The sequence below is a fragment of the Theobroma umbraticum genome, unplaced genomic scaffold (assembly GCF_002168275.2).
Source record: "Theobroma umbraticum cultivar Fairchild unplaced genomic scaffold, ASM216827v3 scaffold_51.0, whole genome shotgun sequence".
Taxonomy (NCBI): Eukaryota; Viridiplantae; Streptophyta; class Magnoliopsida; order Malvales; family Malvaceae; genus Theobroma; species Theobroma umbraticum.
The window spans coordinates 7,735,793-7,753,131 of NW_018397260.1; the positions used below are offsets into that span (position 1 = coordinate 7,735,793).

Sequence of the window (17,339 nt, forward strand, 5' to 3'; positions counted from 1 at the left end):
GACAGGCTTTATCTGATTTGTTTGTTCCTCAATCCTCATCATTCTCCTCCCTCTTATCCCACAATTTGCATTCACTTTGTCAGTAAACTTCTCTTTCTAATGGTAGCATCTTATGTTTTGTTGTATATTCTAATAGCTGGAAACAATAGTTGATGTTAAGCCACTTCACAATCACTTAGAGTTGATGATAGGTCAAGAAGGTTTCGGGCCTGGGAGCAGGTCTTATTGGGCCAGCTCTCGACTCAAGGCCTGCCATACTGAGGAGATTAAGATCCGCTGGGTGCGTGTGTATGTTAACTATATCTGCAACGTAGCCGAATTGCCAAACAAATTTCAAAATATTTTCCGCTAGGTCCGACCGTAGGACATGAACGAGCGGTTGATGAGCTTTCAGCCTTCGATCGAACGCGGGTAATTGTTTCTACTGCTTAAACCCTGAAAGGAAAACCCGGGTGTAAGCTGGGTCGTGACCCAAGAGCGTAACGGAAAAGGAATGCGTAGAGTGAGGATTCCTTTGCGGTCAATCGCAGACACCTTTTGTAAATCGAAATCACGTGAACATGTACATTTTTTTTATTACTTTTGTTTCACTTCTTTATTTTCCTTGAAGAATTTGATGTTTCTGTCTTGGTAATATTTTTTTTCTTCTAATTTTTGGAAATTTGGTTCATAGTCCTATTGGTTAATGATTAATGCTGTTTCAGGGACGACGAAATGTGACCGGAAGATTGGAATTATGTAGAACTGTTGCAACTATCAATGGTACGTTACCCCAATTTTTCGATTTTCCCATTTTATTTTGTTTGTTTGATGGAAACTCTTCAATTGCTTCAAGTCTTTGTTTATTAAGCTCAAGGAATTGATATGAGCAGGTCATGTGTGTTTGGGATATGGAGAAGAGTCAAGAACAAAGACCTTGCAGCTTCAAATTGTTGATGCGCTTCGCTTGGGTGAGAGAAGTAGAGCTTCTAGCCTGCTGTCTGATCTTGGTGATGGAAACCAGCCACTGAAAGCTGATGACTTTGTTTACATTCTTAACTACTGCGCAAAATCACCTGATCCTCTGGTAAGCTGGAGTTTACCGACATGCAAGTGTGTGAACCTGAATCTGTTTCTGTTGTATAGACTATAGATTTACAACATAGATAATGTGGATAAGGATCACAGTTGACAAACTGGAAAAGGAAAAAAAGAAGAGTCCGGGAAAGGAAGAGGAAAAAGAAGTATGAATGGTTATACTTGTTAGTAACAGTTGTGGCATTTTCTATTTCCGTACAGTTTTTTATGGAAACGTGGAGATTGATAGAGCAAAAGGAGATTGGCTTGAATAACAAATGCTGTTTGCTTATGGTGCAAGCTCTTTGTAGAGGAGGTTATTTGGAGGAGGTATACATTTTATAGACTAGTGTTAGCTCTTTGTATCCTTGGGTTGATTCATTAACTTAACTGGAACAACTTCGTTTTCTTGTGTGATTGTGAATAGCTCCTTTTTGTTATTGCTACACCATTATAGGTGCTATTTCTAATCATTAATATTAGTTTTGCCACAAATCAAGGTTCAAATGTCTGTATGCTTGTGTATTTCCTTTTCCTCTACTGCCATCAAAAGTTTTCTCATTTCTTCTTCTTGTGTTTCCTTCAGGCATGCAATTTGATTAAATTTCTTGGAGAGAATCGTGGCATCTATCCTTTTCTGTCAGTCTATAACTCTTTCTTGGGAGCCTGTGCAAAAATGCAAACTGCAGTTCATGCTAATCAATGTTTGGATTTGATGGAGCGCCAAAGGGTGGGGAAAAATGAAATTACATATTCAGAGCTTCTCAAGGTGTGTAAAAACAGTGTTGATTGATTTTACTAATAGTAGGTTTATATTACTAGGTTTCTTTGTTCACAGTTTGCCCACTATGTTTATAGTAACATTAAAATAAGTGGTTAGCTATCTTTAAAGTTTGGTTTTATCATCCATCTATATATAGTATTGGTGTTTTGGTGGACAAATTCATGATACTTCTAAACAGATTATCTTCTCTGGTTTTTCTTGCTGTTTTCTTATCCTTTATTCTTTCAGCTTGCAGTTTGGCAGCAAAATCTATCTGCAGTCCATGAAATTTGGAAGGACTATATTAAGCACTACAGTCTAAACATAATTTCTCTTCGAAAGTTTATATGGTCCTTTACGAGATTGAAAGATTTAAAATCTGCATATGAAACATTGCAACATATGGTGGCTTTAGCCATTAGTGGCAAGATATTTGTTAGTAGGACTGGTGAAGGAAGGTTATATTCTTCAAGACTGGACATCCCTATACCATCCAAAGGTGAATCAGGGTCACAAAAAGTAGAATTGGGAGAGAACGAGCAAGATTTTGCTTTGAAATTTGACACTGATACCTCCAACGTAGAGATATGCAAGTCCTTGAGAGCTACAGTTGGTATTTTGAATAACTATAAGAGCATGCCTGTTATGAAAGTCCTGAGGTGGTCTTTCAGTGATGTAATACACGCTTGTGCACAAGCTCGAGATTATAAACTAGCAGAGCACTTGATGGTGCAGGTAGGACAACCTCTTTTCTGGCCTGAAATTCTGATTGTTCTGCACAATTCTCATAATATTTGATTTGACGACCATAATTCTAGGCTAAAGACTTTAATTCTGAAATTCTACTATGACGAGATAACTGTCATGTTAAAAGTAACTTGAATAAAGTTCCAATCTCTTGTGTGTCTCTCTTAGTAGTTAAAATCATTCAGCTGCTTTTTTTTAGTCCTTTCTTTTTTCATTTTTTATGTTTTTCTAGATGCAAAATCTTGGATTGCAACCATCAAGTCATACATATGATGGCTTTATGAGAGCTGTTCTCCCAACAAGAGGATTTAGTGCTGGCATGGAAATGGTAGGTTGCATCTTTTTATTGCTTAAACTGAGTATGTTTAGTGATGTTTCTTTCCTCTTGTACCAATAAATTTTCCATTTGGCCTTATTCTCTGTAGTTAAAAGTAATGGAAGAGAGGAATATGAAGCCTTATGCTTCAACTCTTGCAGCTCTTTCGGTACAATGTAGTAAAGCCTTAGAACTTGACTTAGCTGAGGCTTTGCTGGATCAAGTTTGTGAATGTCCACATCCATATCCTTATAATGCTTTCTTTGGAGCATGTGATACTATGGTAAGTAAACCTTGCACTCCATTGCTTTTTTTTTTCTCCCTTTCTTGTTCAACTGTTTTATTCATCGATTATTCATCTCTGAACGCATAACCAAAAATTTGTGCTCATAAGACTGGAAGAAAACAGTAGTTATTATTCCATCTCTTATCCCAAAAAAATTGGTGATTAATATAGTTAATGGATCAGTATTTTGTTGGAATCAGTCAGTTTTCATATTTGATTTATTCTAAACTTGCTATTTGGAAAGCCTTTTGCTATTCACTATCCCATGTTGCTGCTACTCCTTTGAACAGGGATCCTTGTGGTAATTGGGGAATTAATTCCTCTGTATTTTGTTAGTTAATTGTAAATGAACTATGTTGGGGTTTTTGCCCTTTTAATTTCTACTTTGCTTCTTTGGATGAATGAATACAAATTGAATTATCCAAAAAAGAAAAACGAAAAAGACACAAATATGAAAAAAAACAACGAGCATAATTTATCTCCATTGATGCAAATTAATTTTGCAGGATCAGCCAGAGCGAGCTATTCGGCTATTGGCTAAAATGAGACAACGAAAGCTTCAGCCAGATATCCGGACATATGAACTACTATTTTCGTTGTTTGGTAATGTGAATGCTCCTTATGAAGAGGGCGATATGTTGTCACAGGTTGACTCAACCAAACGGATAAAGGCTATAGAAATGGATATGGCTAAAAATGGTGTTCAGCATAGTCATTTATCAATGAAGAACTTGGTAAACTTCCTGCCCATGTACTTTATTCGTTCTACTTGGACCTTGAACAATTTTATGTATGAGTTACTTGCATGGAAATTTTTCAGCTAAAAGCCCTTGGAGCTGAGGGGATGACAAGAGAGCTGCTTCATTATTTACATATTGCCGAGAAACTTTTCTGCCATACCAACACTTATATGGGAGCTCCCATCTATAATACAGTTCTGCACTCACTCATTGAGGCTGCAGAGGTGAGTGCTTCCAGCACTGTACTTTATGCTTTGCAATTACTGCTTTGTTAGGTGTGGGTTTATAATTAGCGTTTGCATATAAATCATATCTTCACTCTATGTGCAGAGTCAAATGGCGATAGAAATATTTAAAAATATGAAATCATGTGGTCTCCAACCCTGTGCTGCAACATACAATATAATGATTGATTGTTGTAGCACCATGAGATGTTTCAAATCTGCTTGTGCACTAGTTTCCATGATGGTGCGTAATGGTTTTTATCCAGAGACAATGACATACACATCTCTAATAAAGGTATTCCTTTTTTAGCTTTAGTCCTTCTCTGTCAAATTCACTTGCATTGCAAATATTGCCTCCATTGTATGCACATTGCAGAGAAATAGGAATTTATTCCTGCTGCCCAAAGTATATCCAATTCATTCCTGCTCACTAATCCTGACCTTATCTCCCAAACTCGTTTTATTCATTTTTTCAAGTATTCAAACCTTCAAGGAAAAAAAGAATTTAAAAATTTATAAGTTTTATCTTTTACATTCTTGGAAATCTTCTTCTTTATATAAAAAAATAGCTGTAGAAATTGGCATCATGATACTTTGGTGCATTTTCATATTACCCTTTCAGATCCTCATCTTAAAGATACAATTCTAGTCTAATAATAAATTTCTGTCAGCTGTCCTGCATATTATAACTTTAGAACTAAACCCCGATGCTTTCTTGTAGATGAGAAAACAAGTAATTGCACACATTTTTAACGACCCAAAACTGTCTTGTTGCTATATTTTTAGTGTGTATAATAACGAAGTAAAGGATTGTCCTGTCTGAGAGTATAATATCCAGTTAAAGATTTACATTTGTCTCTCGACTATGAATACCTTTTGTGAGTAGCAGAGGGGAGCAACTAGTGGTATTTATCATGTAATTGGTCGGAGTTCAGTTTCTAACACTTTTTTTTTGAAGATATTGCTGGAATATGAAAATTTTGATGAAGCAATAAATCTTCTGGATCAAGCAAGTTTAGAAGGGCATCAACTGGATGTAATATTGTATAATACCATACTTTTTAAAGCAAGTGAAAAGGTATTCCCCCTGTTCTCTCTCTCTCTCTGTCTCTCTCTCTCTCTCTCTACACATATATCTTTACTATTTTTGCAAGGCATGTTATTTGCAAAAGTAACCTGAGTAAAATTTTGTATCTTAATTTACATTTCTGGCTATTTTCTGTTTATGCATGTTTCGTTCAGCATGTGGATTGAATGAGAAATGGAGTTCTATATCATCTTTTCTTAGGGTGCCTTAGCAAACAGCAGAATATCTAAGCAGCTCTCTGCCGTTCTTTGATTGGGGCTCGTCTTGAGTATCGATGTGGGATTTCACTACTTTAGTTCCCTCTAGATGCCATAGGTAAATACTGACTCTTTTGCTGTTGTACCCAATGGTATTACTTTTATGAAGGAAAACTCAAGATACGAGTTCTTGTGTCATTGAGGGTACTGCACCTCAGAGTTGTCTGCTGGCTTCTGCTTGGATGTCCTGACACACTTTGGGTTACTAACACCTAGGATATTGTTTATGCTTATCATGCAAGCATCAGTAGAGTATTCAATAACTTGTATCTGGTGTTGTGTAAGAAGTAAGTGTCACTAAAATTCCTTATTGAAGGCATTTTCATGTTTTTGGCCAGAACTTCTTGAAGGAATTGATAACATGCTGTTATCGCCATCAGAAGGCAGAATGCGCCTTAAGATTGTGTTAAAAGTGTCCTGTCGCCACCTAGGAGCCTTTCTTTGCTAAATCTGCTTTCTTTATACATGTAATATCAACTATGTGCATAGAATACAGTGGTAAATATGATTACTCTTGAACATTGATAGTCTTGTGATGGACTGGTTGCCTTGTAAGTTATTGACATTGGTTTTGGATTTTTCATGGATGAATGTCAGGGAAGAATCGACATAATGGAATTTACTCTTGGGCAGATGCACCAACACAAAGTCCAGCCTGACCCGTCAACCTGCTATTATGTATTTTCTGCATATGTTGATCGTGGTTTTCACAACACTGCCATGGAAGCATTGCAGGTTTTGAGCATGTGGATGATCTCTGACGAAGACAGCACACTTGAAGAAAAGAAGGGACAATTTGAGGATAATTTTGTGCTTTCCGAGGACTTGGAAGCTGAGTCGAGGATACTCCAGGTTTTTAAGGATTCTGAGGAGCATCTTGCCATCGCTCTTTTGAATTTAAGATGGTGTGCTATACTTGGGTTTCCAGTCTCTTGGTCACCTAACCAAAGTGGATGGGTTAGCAGACTCAAAACTAATTATGACAGAGCAGGGAGCACTGTGTTATAAGCGTAGCAACAGCTAAAATGCCTTCTAATCAGCTCTTTTTGCAGCATTCAATCTCAAAAACTGCCCTCGATGTCGTGAAAGCTTTGCTGTTCACAAGGGTGCCCCAGCTCAGTAGAACACACCAAATCAGGCGGTAATGAGGCCATTGTAGATATCTAACGGTTTTCCATTTGCTTGCTTGAGCTCAAGTCCGCATAGGACGAATGAAAGATGCTAAGGTTCTTCACACCTTGCAACCATGTTTATGGTTAGGAGTTGAGGCGGACTACAAGGCTTTAATTGCTTGCAATCAGAGGAGGCAGCAGGACTTCCACTCGCAAAGTACTGACAAATCACAAGAGCCATTCAAGGATATTAACTAATGTTAGCAATGGCAGCGGAGCAAAGATTAAGCGAATGACATAGAAATCCTTGGTGATTGACAACACACAGGGATGTCGATAAGGAATTTGATCTTTTAACTTAATAGCGCAGATGGGCATTCAAACTGTTGAAAGAACGATTTTGCAGCAGTGTAACTTTGTTCAACCAAAACCTCAACTTAGCTGTGTTTAAAGTTAGAATTCCTTTGGAAAAGGCTCGTGTAATCAATAAGTTTCAAGTTATTATAAGAAGCCAACCATGCACGGCATGCACAAAATTTCCACCTAAATCATAATATAGCATATGCACCAACTTTGCCATTTGCGTATATTTGCAATTATCCACCAGCAACTAAATGTTTTCTCCTGGAGGCAACTCTGCAAGCTTTGGAGGAGTGCCAAGCACTCTTTCCATGTCAAAACGGACTTCAATGTTCCTAATGCTGTAACCAACAACCATCAGCCAATAAAGAAGCTTGGCAAGTTCGGGTGCACTTGTCTCAGTTACACTTGCCTGTAAAACAATGGATATCAAAGTTTGAGGAAGACTCTTTTAAATATCAAATAACCTTCTAGTATCTTTTAAGTTCTACACTCTGTCACAAGGTGCATGCATCCAATGATTTCTTCATATGAATGAACATTTAAACCATAACGCAAGAGATCACCCAACAACGTAAAAGTAATAGGAAGGTAACCTTCATTTGGTCAGGATCTGAAACGGCTAAAAGACGCTTAATGAATGTGTTCATTGCAAACACAACATCTTCTCCAGCGCTGCTTGTCAACTCCTAGAAAACATGTAATTTGAGTCAATATGTGGAGATAATCACTAATTCGAGTGAGATGGCAGTTATTCTATTCGACCCCACTAGAATTCAGTAATTGAAAGAAACTTTTACAGCTAATTCTCCGTACACAGTTTTCCCCCGGTATTTTTAACTTTAAAATACACTGTCAAGTTCCAAGCAAGTTAAGTTTGATGCAGTAAATAATGTAATGCAACAAGCATTCAATAAGTTCTCTCTATAATCATGTATCTATGCAAGCAAAAACGCAAAATCAGCTGGCAACTATAACCAGGGCAACCAAATTATACAGTAAAAAAAAAAGTGGAAATAGCTTTATTTACCTTCAGATTTTGTGGCTCAAGAGACTTGAGAAATTCTAATAGCTCATTCTGTCCATTTGCAGATTTTCTACCGACTTGACGGTTCAATTCCTCAATCTCTGCTTCAAGTAACTCAATGTACTTTTTAGCATCTATTTTCTCCGGGCCAGAAACATTATTCCACCTAATAACTTCACCAGACACATTCTTTTGTGTACCAGGTGCATAATCTGGAACATCCTGTAAAGATGGAGCCCTTTAGCACCAATGAAACAAAACATTTGGAGATTAAAGAGCACATCTCAGATGACAGAAGATGATTAGATCAGGGTCTATGATGTAGATGCAGTTGCCACTACACAGGAGTTGCAGTCAACATGGTGAACATTAAATATAAAGCAGTCAGCAAGCAGTGTGCAGGACCCCAAAGCACTTCAATGATTGACACCAAATGTTTTAACAAGAAATACAAAATGAAGTATTGCATTGTTGATTACTTTAGATAAAGCTATACCATCTAGTGGCCCCCAGATTAAATTTACAGTAGCATAAAACTGAACAAAATAACTCTCTTGGATAACTTGATAGGATTGAATGACTTAGAGACAAGACAAATAATTTGATGCAGGAGCGTCTGGGTATCTTTGGCCTAGCCAACCAAAGTGGGATTTTAGCTATTCTTCATCTTAGTGGGGTTTTCTAACCTTGCCAAGATTGGTGGTTCACCTTAGTGGAGTTTCTAACCTCACCACGATTGGTGTCTTTCACAACGCCGCGGCATCATAATTCCTCTTGGCAAGTTCTGTTTAGACACCAATGATACGCAGTTACATCACTCTATCATTCCAAAGACTAATTATTTTTCTTTTCTTCTCTCTACCATCGTGAGATTTCTCCCTATCAGAACAGACTCCATTACACAGGGCTCCAGAGTATATCACTATGAAGCAGCTGAGATAGCCATTTCTTATCGGGTATGGTTGAGTGGCAACCTCACAAGGTTTTCTCCAGATAACAATTACCACCTTGGTTTCTTTCAAGACGCAAAATGGGAAAAGACTTACCTTTTCTTCTTGGACCTCAGGAAGAGCAGCCTGCTCTATACTTTGTTGCAATTCCAATCGGTATTGCGCATTCCTAAACATATATCCAGTCATCATAACACTGTACATGAGTTGTGCAAGATTTTCAGCAACCTAAAAGGAAAATCAAAGAGTTCCCAATAACTGTCTAAACCGATAAGAGTAGAATTCAATAGCACTGAAAAAACATAAAACCAAAACGGAAAAGCATAATATACTCACAGTGGTGACTGTCACGGCAAAAAATTGCGGGGGCAGGGTTCCAATCATATTTGTCACCGTTTGCCGCATTGCCTCAACGACCTGAAAACACCAATAAAAAAAGGGTAACATTCAAATTCACTTCATTTCCAGAGCCTAAGAACTTAGCATCCAGAACAAATAAGGAATAAGAAAAATAAATGAAACCTGCTGCGGCGCCCGTTTCACGAACAACTCCATGAACTCCGGCTGCACATTTTTCACGTACTCCAATAGAATATCTCTCCTGTTTTTCGGCTGCTGATTGCAGAAAAAATGACACTTCAAATACCACTTGCACAACCAAGAAAAATACATTGACGAGAGAGACAGAGAGAGATACCAGAGTGCCGTTAGTAGGCTTGGAATCACCGCTGGACTTAGAAGGCTCGTCGCTTTTGGAAGAATCATAAGCTTCAAATCTCAAACCCAATCTTCTCCCGCTCTTAATCTTTCTTGGGAAGCTAACTGAAGGAAGACATTGTTTTGGCTTGCACGATGAGAGGACTGTGGAAGAAGATTGCAACACAAACGAAGAGGGTTTCACGGTCAGAGAATTCATCTCAGCTCCTTCCCAGGTTTATTTCTATTCACCAAAAATAAATAAATAAAGCCTGATTACTTAATCTTTATAGTGCAGGCATTAACCGGTACGAAGTAAAGAGAAAGTGAAAAACGTTGGGCTTCCTGGTGTGGGAGTTCCCAGAGATGAGGGTTTGTTGGTCTGAAAAATGAAAAGTGCGGGTTGGGTTCCACCAGAAGATAGTGGACTAGCGCCCAGAGGATAACTTATGCAGATTCTCAAAATGCTACTAGGAGCAAAATGGCCAGGATTTCCCTATTGCTTTCATCTTGTGCTTTGGAAATTAGTTATTTTTGAGAAAGACACTTAATTATTTAAGTAAAAGATATTACTCTTTTCTCTTTTTTTTCCTCTATTTTATTAGTATCCAAATTAAGATAAAAAGTTTTAATTTTAATATAAAATATATATTTTGTATTTTTAGTATAAAAAATTATGAAAAATAATATTAAAGTTTGTAAAAAAATCATTTTGAGAAATTTCAAAAAGAAATAGATAAAGAAAAATAACATAAGGAATATAAAAATTGATAAATATAAAGATTTATTATGAAACATGAACAAAGATGTCAACGGGTAAAGTATTGTTATTTTTTATGTACTTTAACCTAAACTCTTTTATTTGATAAATTACTCAAACCCTATAAATATTCAATTAAAATTTTGAACTTTAATGCCCTAGATACTATATATTAAATATTTTATTAAAATAAATTTAAAATAAATTTATATATTATTAATGAAAATTAAAGTTAGTTTATAAGAAATTAAGTTAAAATTTAAAATATTTAATGAATTTTAATAAATTTTGTAATAATTATAAGAATTTTATAAATAAAAAAATAATAGATATATGTGACTAAAATTTAATATAAAAAATTATTATTTATAATTAAGAAATAATAGTGATATCATAAGATCACTATTTGAATTTGTGATGAGTAATAGTTTTACTATCTTTTATCTACCTAAACTTGAATATGAAATGTTTTGACCTATCTTAATCATATCAAATAATATATAAGCATAATACTCAAATAAATCTTTAAATTATTCAATAAAATTTAAATAAACAGTTATTTTTTATTGCGTTCAATCATATACCTGTACTTTTATTTTGAGTATGACTAATAATTGACTAATTATTATTAATCAAAATATCACTTATTATATTTGTTTACATATGACACCGAGATAACATTAATGTATAAGTTAAAAAAGTTACATTATCATATTATAATGTTAAATTAACATGTCACATCATAAGTAATTATAATATGTTAATATGTCACATTATATGTTAACATATCACATCAATATTATGCGATATAAAATGACAAATAATATTTTAATTAAGTCAATTATTAATTAAAATGATTTATTTAATTTAAAATAAAATTATAAAAACTTGATTACACGTAATAAAAATATAAAAGTTTATTTAAATTTTTTAAAATAGTTTAAGAGCTTTTTTAGAAAGATGGAACTATAAGATATCCATTATTTAAACAAATTAGTAAAAAAAAATTAATAATTTAAAATTGACAGTTTGGCCGAGTGGTCTAAGGCGCCAGATTTAGGCTCTGGTCCGAAAGGGCGTGGGTTCAAATCCCACAGCTGTCATATTTTTAAATAAATTTCTCCCTTAACAACTTGACGCAACTTTATCTAACCTGAGCCCACAACTGGGCGCAACTTTATCCTACCTGAGCCCAACAACCAGGATCAAAACTCACCCCATAGTTTATCTGAGCCCAATAACCAGAGGATTAAAACTCACCCGCCTTCCACCGCCAAAGCCAAAACAAATAGTTATTAGAATATTTTAACCGTCGGAAAATATTCATGGAAGAAAAACAAAAAGTGAAACTGCGCAAGCCAGCTCACCATCGCTCTCTCCACCCCAGGATTCGTTTCGTCCTGAGGTGGGTTTTTGTTCATTCTTTTATTTCCTCCCTGGCGCCCTTTCTCTCTCTCTCTTCTTTTTGTTTTTCCACTTCATTCTGAATCTCATTATACAACCACTCTTGTCCTTTTCGCCATAGCCTCTAAAAAAATTAAAATAATAAGATTAAAATTCAAGCGATGTTGGAGTTATAGCGGAGGGGGGAGAGAGATCAATCAGTTTTCTCTCTCTCTTTTTGTTTGCCTTTAGAGCGCCGTCAACAGCAGCGCCGCGATGGCCTTGCAACGGCGGCGCCAACATTACTACCACCGCCTTCGGACTTTGGTTCCGGTGATATCCGCCATCTCCGGTGCACTTCTAATCCTCTTCGCTATCCTTTCGTTTCTCGCTCCTTCTCCTAACGAATCGGACCAATTTAACCTTCGCCGGGATCATACCGCCGTATTTCCTCTCTCTTTCTCCGTGTTTATTTTAGTTAGCGTTGAATTCATGTGTGATTTGGCTTACGCATTCATTTTTCTCCCCTGTGTAGTTTAACACAGTTGTTGAGGATCCGATTGCCAATGGAGATTCAGTTTTCCGTATTCCAGTTACGGTTCCTTCATTACTTGTATTATTCTTTATAATTGTTATTATGATTTTGCGGTTTTATTTTAGGTTTCTTTGGATCCTAACCGTTGATTAATTTGTGATGTTGTTTCTGAGCATCAGAGTAAGGGAGGAAAATTAGATCGTGATATATGGAGTTCGAGAAATGCTAAATTCTTTTATGGATGCAGTAATGCCAGCGGCAAATTTGCCAGTGCGTATAATATTTATTTATTTATTTCTCCAGTTTGATTGATTAATTGTACATTTTATGTTGAAACTTTAGGTTTTATGAAAATGGATTTAGGAAACCTTAAATCTATTGATAATGATAAATGAATTGAGATGATTTAGGATTTTTAATGTGTTGATTGTATTGCAGAAGCTGAAGCTGTTACGCGTCCCACTCGATACTTGGCCATCGCCACCAGTGGAGGCTTGAACCAACAAAGAACTGGGGTAACTCTGATAGCTACTTCTTAGTACAGTTCTTATGGAATGATGTTTTGTGGTATTTTCTAGCTTTGGTTCTGTGTTTGATGTCAAATTTAGCATGAGAACCTGCAAGTAAGATAAAAGTTTCTCGTGCTAAAGGTTTATATAGCTTACAATAGTTAGACACATGAATACATGCTCTTGATTATATTCTTCATTGATCAGTGTGGAGTTATGTACTAATTTATTTGTTTTACAAGTAAAATATTGAATGAAATTGTATAATGAAGTGGCTGCTTGAATCACTGGCCCAATTGGCAGCATATAATGTATAAACAGAATAATTTTATTAGCTAACATTCAATCAAAAACTGTAACAAGCAAAGGGATTGCATTCTGCTGATTCAAGCTGATCCGAACCTTAATGATCTACTGCCATGCTTAAAGCTATTGGACTTTGAAAACACTAGTTTGAGCTTTCTGTTACCATCCATCCATGTCTCATGACAACAATGATTGGATCATTGTTTTATCACTCAATTGATTCGTTTTTGTGGTCAAGCTTACTATCAATTCATGTGTGGCAGATTACAGATGCTGTTGTTGCAGCTCGAATTCTGAATGCTACTCTTGTTGTTCCAAAGCTGGACCCAAAATCCTTTTGGAAGGATGCCAGGTTTGTAATTGAATGAAAGATATTTGCCATTTGAACCGTTTTAAATAGAGAAAATGCTGCATGAACTGAGTTGTCAAGATGTTATGTGACTATTTCTAACTTTTCACGTGCAGTAACTTCTCAGAGATCTTTGACGTTCATTGGTTCATATCGTTTTTGTCAAAAGATGTTAAAATCATAAAGCAGCTCCCTAAAAGGGGAGGGAAGAGTTGGACTCCATACACCATGCGTGTTCCACGGAAGTGTAGTGAAAGATGTTATCAAAATCGTGTATTGCCAGTTCTTTTGAAAAGGCATGTAAGTTCCCTATTGTCAAAATTTTTCGCTTTCAATTTTATATGCTTAGACCTTAACCGGTCACTGGCCACTTTTGGATTGCTTTATTTACTTCATTTTTCCTGTTTGTAATAGCTGCCCTTCTCATTCTCTCTTACTTTTTTCTCATGGAGAAAAAAAGGAAATCAAATACCAATTTAGTTGCCTTGCCTATAGAACCATTTGTTATCTTTTTCACCTGTCTATATCAGACCTAGTGAATCTGATAGTAATTAAAAGAGTGGTGGCTATAAATTTTAAAGAAGTGTATTCTTTATCAGTGTTTGGTGATGCATGGAAACCTTTGCTCTTGCAATAGTAGACCTTTCCTTCGTGGGATGAGCTATAATGGCATATAAAGCTTGAGCTTTGGACCAGTCTAAAGAGAGTGGTGGGGGAACAGGTTGATCCTTTATTCTATAACTAATCTCACTGTTATTCGGAAAAAGAAGTGTCTACAGCACCAGCATATAGAACTATTAGATTGCTAATAAGTTTATGAGAAATTGAAATGTTTTTTAAGTTTGAACTCATGTTTATTGTCCCCTCAGCATTTTGGGTTTTACCTGGATTTAGTATGGACTGGCTTCTGTTGATATCTGTTTCATCTTAAGTCTCATCATGTTATTTTATCCTATTCTAGGTTGTTTAAGATGGGTTGATTTTACTCGTCCGCTATAACTGTCTAATATCTGATGGTTCACTAATGACACTTCTCTTATTCTGTGAAGAATGCAGTTCAGCTCAACAAGTTCGATTACAGACTTGCAAACAAATTGGATACAGATTTGCAGAAGTTAAGATGCAGAGTAAACTACCATGCTCTGAAGTTCACTGACCCTATTCTAGAACTGGGTAAAACACTTGTTCGTCGAATGAGGATGAGGAGCAAGCATTATATTGCTTTGCACTTGAGGCATGTTTCTTTCTTTATCTTTGGTCCTGGATATCTATCATGTGTATTGATACTTATGCTTACAGCTACGTGCACCGGCACACCTGGATTTTGTATACCTTAAGGTTTGAAACTGATTAACCTGCATGCATGATAATATAAGAATGTACTTAGTAACTAACTACAGACAGCCCTGCAATTTCTTTACACTTAGTTAATGACAGCATGGCAATTTGCAAACATCTGATGCTACCCACTAACCTTGCATGATTTAAGGATAGGCCTTCAACCAAATTCATCATGATAGATATGTCGATATACAGCAGTAGATAAATGCATCATTATTTCCCAGCAATAGCTTTTCCATTCAATAATAAAAGACAGGAATGAGATTTATTGATGCAGCTAAACACTTTTGTTGCAGGTTTGAACCTGATATGCTTGCATTCTCAGGATGTGATTATGGTGGAGGTGAAAAGGAAAGGAATGAACTAGGTGCGATAAGAAAGAGGTGGAAAACTTTACATGTACGGCTCAAGTGTCATGCTCTATTTATTTTCTGCATCCTGATTCTCATTTTTTATAGGCCTAGAACTTGGAATTTGGAAAGTAAATCTGTAAAGTTTCCACTATTATGATCACTCAACATCATTTTCCAGTTTATAAGTATCATTGTCTCCTCCCACCAAGGAAAGGGGAAAAATGATTCCAGTATAGTTTGGGTGAAGTTTTTATAAAGAACATAAGAGGGTAAAAGAGATGCAAAGAAAATTCTCAAGTGACTGCTCCTTTGAGAACAGAGACTGTAGTCCTTTTAAATTCTCCAATTTGTATTAATTTGACTTCCATCATTCAGCTCCCAACCCCAGATCTAATGCATGTATGGCATCTGTTTATTGGTTTGCAGAAAATTAATCCTGATAAGCAAAGGAGGCAAGGAAAATGCCCACTTACCCCTGAGGAAGTTGGTCTGATGCTGCGAGCTCTAGGATATGGCAGTGATGTACATATTTATGTGGCATCTGGTGAAGTGTATGGGAGGGAGGAAACATTGAGACCCCTAAAAGCACTCTTCCCAAACTTCTATTCAAAAGATTCTATTGCCACAAAGGAAGAATTGAAGCCATTTTCCTCATTCTCTTCTCGGATGGCTGCACTTGACTTCATTGTTTGTGATGAGAGTGATGTGTTTGTCACCAACAACAATGGTAACATGGCTAGAATATTAGCTGGAAGAAGGTAAACAAGTCCTGCTTTCCGTTCTTCTCTCTCTGCAACTATAACTGCTGGCTAACTTTTTCCATTCTTTGTGTTTTACAGGAGATATTTTGGACATAAACCTACTATTCGTCCAAATGCTAAAAAACTATATCGGTTGTTCTTGAGCAGAAGCAACATGACGTGGGAAGCATTTGCCTCTAGAGTTCGTACTTTACAAAGGGGCTTTATGGGGGAGCCAAAAGAGGTCAGGCCAGGCAGGGGTGAGTTCCATGAGAACCCATCTGCCTGTATATGTGAAGATTCAGAGGCAAAGGAAAAGGCAAAGGCAGGTTCAGGACACAGGAAACATGGGAAAATGGATGATTCATCAAGAAACGATGTTATGGTAGGTGATGATCAGAATGAGAATGATGATGATGATGAGCCAGAATGGCCTGATCTGGATGATGATGAGGATCAAATTGGGCTTCAAGAAAAGGGTCTGTATAACATAACAGGTTCAGATTATGATGCAGCCATCTCTGATGAACCTGAGTTGGAACTGATGCTTTCAGACTGAACAGAATGAGCAGGATGAACCTGAATTTCATTCTTGAAACTCCTTGGCTTCTCTTGGGGCTCTGTGAGGCATTCATAGTTTTCTTGATGATAATGCAAGATGTCATCCTGTCTATTAAACCACTGAAATTCTCAACGGTTATTTTTTGCTTGAGTTTTAGATTTCCAGGAGCATTCAACTTGTAATGAAGCATATGATGGACGGCAGATCAAAGATGGAACTTCTTCCTACAAGTTTCCAGCGTCCAAAAAGTATAAACTATGAATTATGGGAGAGTGGATGTTGGCTGCCGAGCATTTGTTTTTCCAAAGGTTTACCAGAACAGACCACGATTTCAACTGATTTTTCTGTTGCTAAGAAGAGATTGATCTTGAGCCTCAATCCAATTACCAAGACGAGATAAGAAAAAAAGAAAAAAAAGGTTTGAAATGCAGCTATGCTTCCAGTGATTTTGTTTCTCTTTTTACCTTCTATTTGTTTTTTCTGAGATCATTCATTTAGTGCTTCAGGTCTACTATTTAGGTTGCACGCAGCTCCATGTAAATTTGATCTTAGTTCTGTAGTATCAATCAATTCTCAGCTAACTGATATGATAGGGGCCAGATAGGCGGCAGCTGTGACCAAATACAGAAGTTGCTTCTGTCAATTTCTGTGAGTGTGCGGGAGGGCCACAAGCGTTAACTGTTTTACTATTGGGTCGGGTAACCAGTTTCTTTCCTGAATTAATTAGTATCTAAGTAATGCATTTTATAATTAATTTATTATTATACAAATTATGCATTTTCTTATTAGATAACAAAATATAAGTTTTATTGTTGTAAGATTAACGTTTCGGCGTTGTTTGGCCCGTCAAAGTGCACTTAGTTTTTGTTGAATTATGGTT

General features: G+C 36.4%; 3 protein-coding genes and 1 non-coding gene across 8 annotated transcripts; 3 read left to right on the top strand and 1 right to left on the bottom strand.

The window, feature by feature from the left end:
* Positions 1 to 346: 346 nt before the first annotated feature.
* Positions 347 to 6,484, top strand: LOC110416630 (Tetratricopeptide repeat (TPR)-like superfamily protein). Of its 4 annotated transcripts, none has more exons than XM_021428659.2 (13): positions 347 to 562; positions 705 to 762; positions 873 to 1,066; positions 1,279 to 1,386; positions 1,643 to 1,825; positions 2,069 to 2,554; positions 2,799 to 2,894; positions 2,992 to 3,165; positions 3,675 to 3,902; positions 3,989 to 4,132; positions 4,239 to 4,427; positions 5,091 to 5,210; positions 6,074 to 6,484. In XM_021428659.2, the coding sequence occupies exons 1-13, from the start codon at positions 494 to 496 to the stop codon at positions 6,482 to 6,484; spliced, it is 2,460 nt and encodes an 819-aa protein (XP_021284334.1). In that variant the 5' UTR covers positions 347 to 493. The 4 variants fall into 4 exon arrangements, with proteins under 4 accessions (XP_021284334.1, XP_021284335.1, XP_089639781.1 ...); XM_021428660.2 differs by having other exon boundaries at positions 3,681 to 3,902; XM_089783655.1 differs by lacking the exon at positions 6,074 to 6,484 and adding an exon at positions 5,375 to 5,532.
* A 665-nt stretch (positions 6,485 to 7,149) lies between these two features.
* On the bottom strand, positions 7,150 to 10,043 carry LOC110416631 (uncharacterized). 2 transcript variants are annotated; one of them, XM_021428663.2, is made up of 7 exons: positions 9,623 to 10,043; positions 9,448 to 9,537; positions 9,262 to 9,342; positions 9,022 to 9,153; positions 7,979 to 8,197; positions 7,545 to 7,637; positions 7,150 to 7,360 (listed from the first exon to the last, which is right to left on the bottom strand). In XM_021428663.2, exons 1-7 carry the CDS (start codon positions 9,839 to 9,841, stop codon positions 7,199 to 7,201), a joined length of 996 nt encoding a protein of 331 aa, XP_021284338.1. In that variant the 5' UTR covers positions 9,842 to 10,043; the 3' UTR covers positions 7,150 to 7,198. The 2 variants fall into 2 exon arrangements, with proteins under 2 accessions (XP_021284338.1, XP_021284337.1); XM_021428662.2 differs by having other exon boundaries at positions 9,448 to 9,540; positions 9,623 to 10,042.
* A 1,361-nt stretch (positions 10,044 to 11,404) lies between these two features.
* TRNAL-UAG (transfer RNA leucine (anticodon UAG)) lies at positions 11,405 to 11,484 on the top strand. Its single transcript has one exon. It is a non-coding gene; the product is annotated as a tRNA-Leu (tRNA).
* A 405-nt stretch (positions 11,485 to 11,889) lies between these two features.
* Positions 11,890 to 17,277, top strand: LOC110417395 (O-fucosyltransferase family protein). The gene is made up of 10 exons (XM_021429731.2): positions 11,890 to 12,208; positions 12,300 to 12,356; positions 12,479 to 12,569; positions 12,738 to 12,814; positions 13,378 to 13,466; positions 13,580 to 13,763; positions 14,513 to 14,697; positions 15,101 to 15,203; positions 15,584 to 15,915; positions 15,997 to 17,277. Exons 1-10 carry the CDS (start codon positions 12,041 to 12,043, stop codon positions 16,454 to 16,456), a joined length of 1,746 nt encoding a protein of 581 aa, XP_021285406.1. The 5' UTR covers positions 11,890 to 12,040; the 3' UTR covers positions 16,457 to 17,277.
* Positions 17,278 to 17,339: the final 62 nt, after the last annotated feature.

Coding starts and splice junctions, on each gene's coding strand:
- LOC110416630 (XM_021428659.2), top strand. CDS start 494: ATGCGTAGAGTGAGGATTCCTTTGCGGTCAATCGCAGACACCTTTTGT. Junction 563..704: donor AATCGAAATCACGTGAACAT/GTACATTTTTTT, acceptor ATGCTGTTTCAG/GGACGACGAAATGTGACCGG. Junction 3,166..3,674: donor TTGGAGCATGTGATACTATG/GTAAGTAAACCT, acceptor TTAATTTTGCAG/GATCAGCCAGAGCGAGCTAT.
- LOC110416631 (XM_021428662.2), bottom strand. CDS start 9,841: ATGAATTCTCTGACCGTGAAACCCTCTTCGTTTGTGTTGCAATCTTCT. Junction 9,343..9,447: donor TGAAACGGGCGCCGCAGCAG/GTTTCATTTATT, acceptor TGGTGTTTTCAG/GTCGTTGAGGCAATGCGGCA. Junction 9,154..9,261: donor TTGCCGTGACAGTCACCACT/GTGAGTATATTA, acceptor TTTTCCTTTTAG/GTTGCTGAAAATCTTGCACA.
- LOC110417395 (XM_021429731.2), top strand. CDS start 12,041: ATGGCCTTGCAACGGCGGCGCCAACATTACTACCACCGCCTTCGGACT. Junction 12,570..12,737: donor TGCCAGCGGCAAATTTGCCA/GTGCGTATAATA, acceptor ATTGTATTGCAG/AAGCTGAAGCTGTTACGCGT. Junction 13,467..13,579: donor TCCTTTTGGAAGGATGCCAG/GTTTGTAATTGA, acceptor TTTCACGTGCAG/TAACTTCTCAGAGATCTTTG.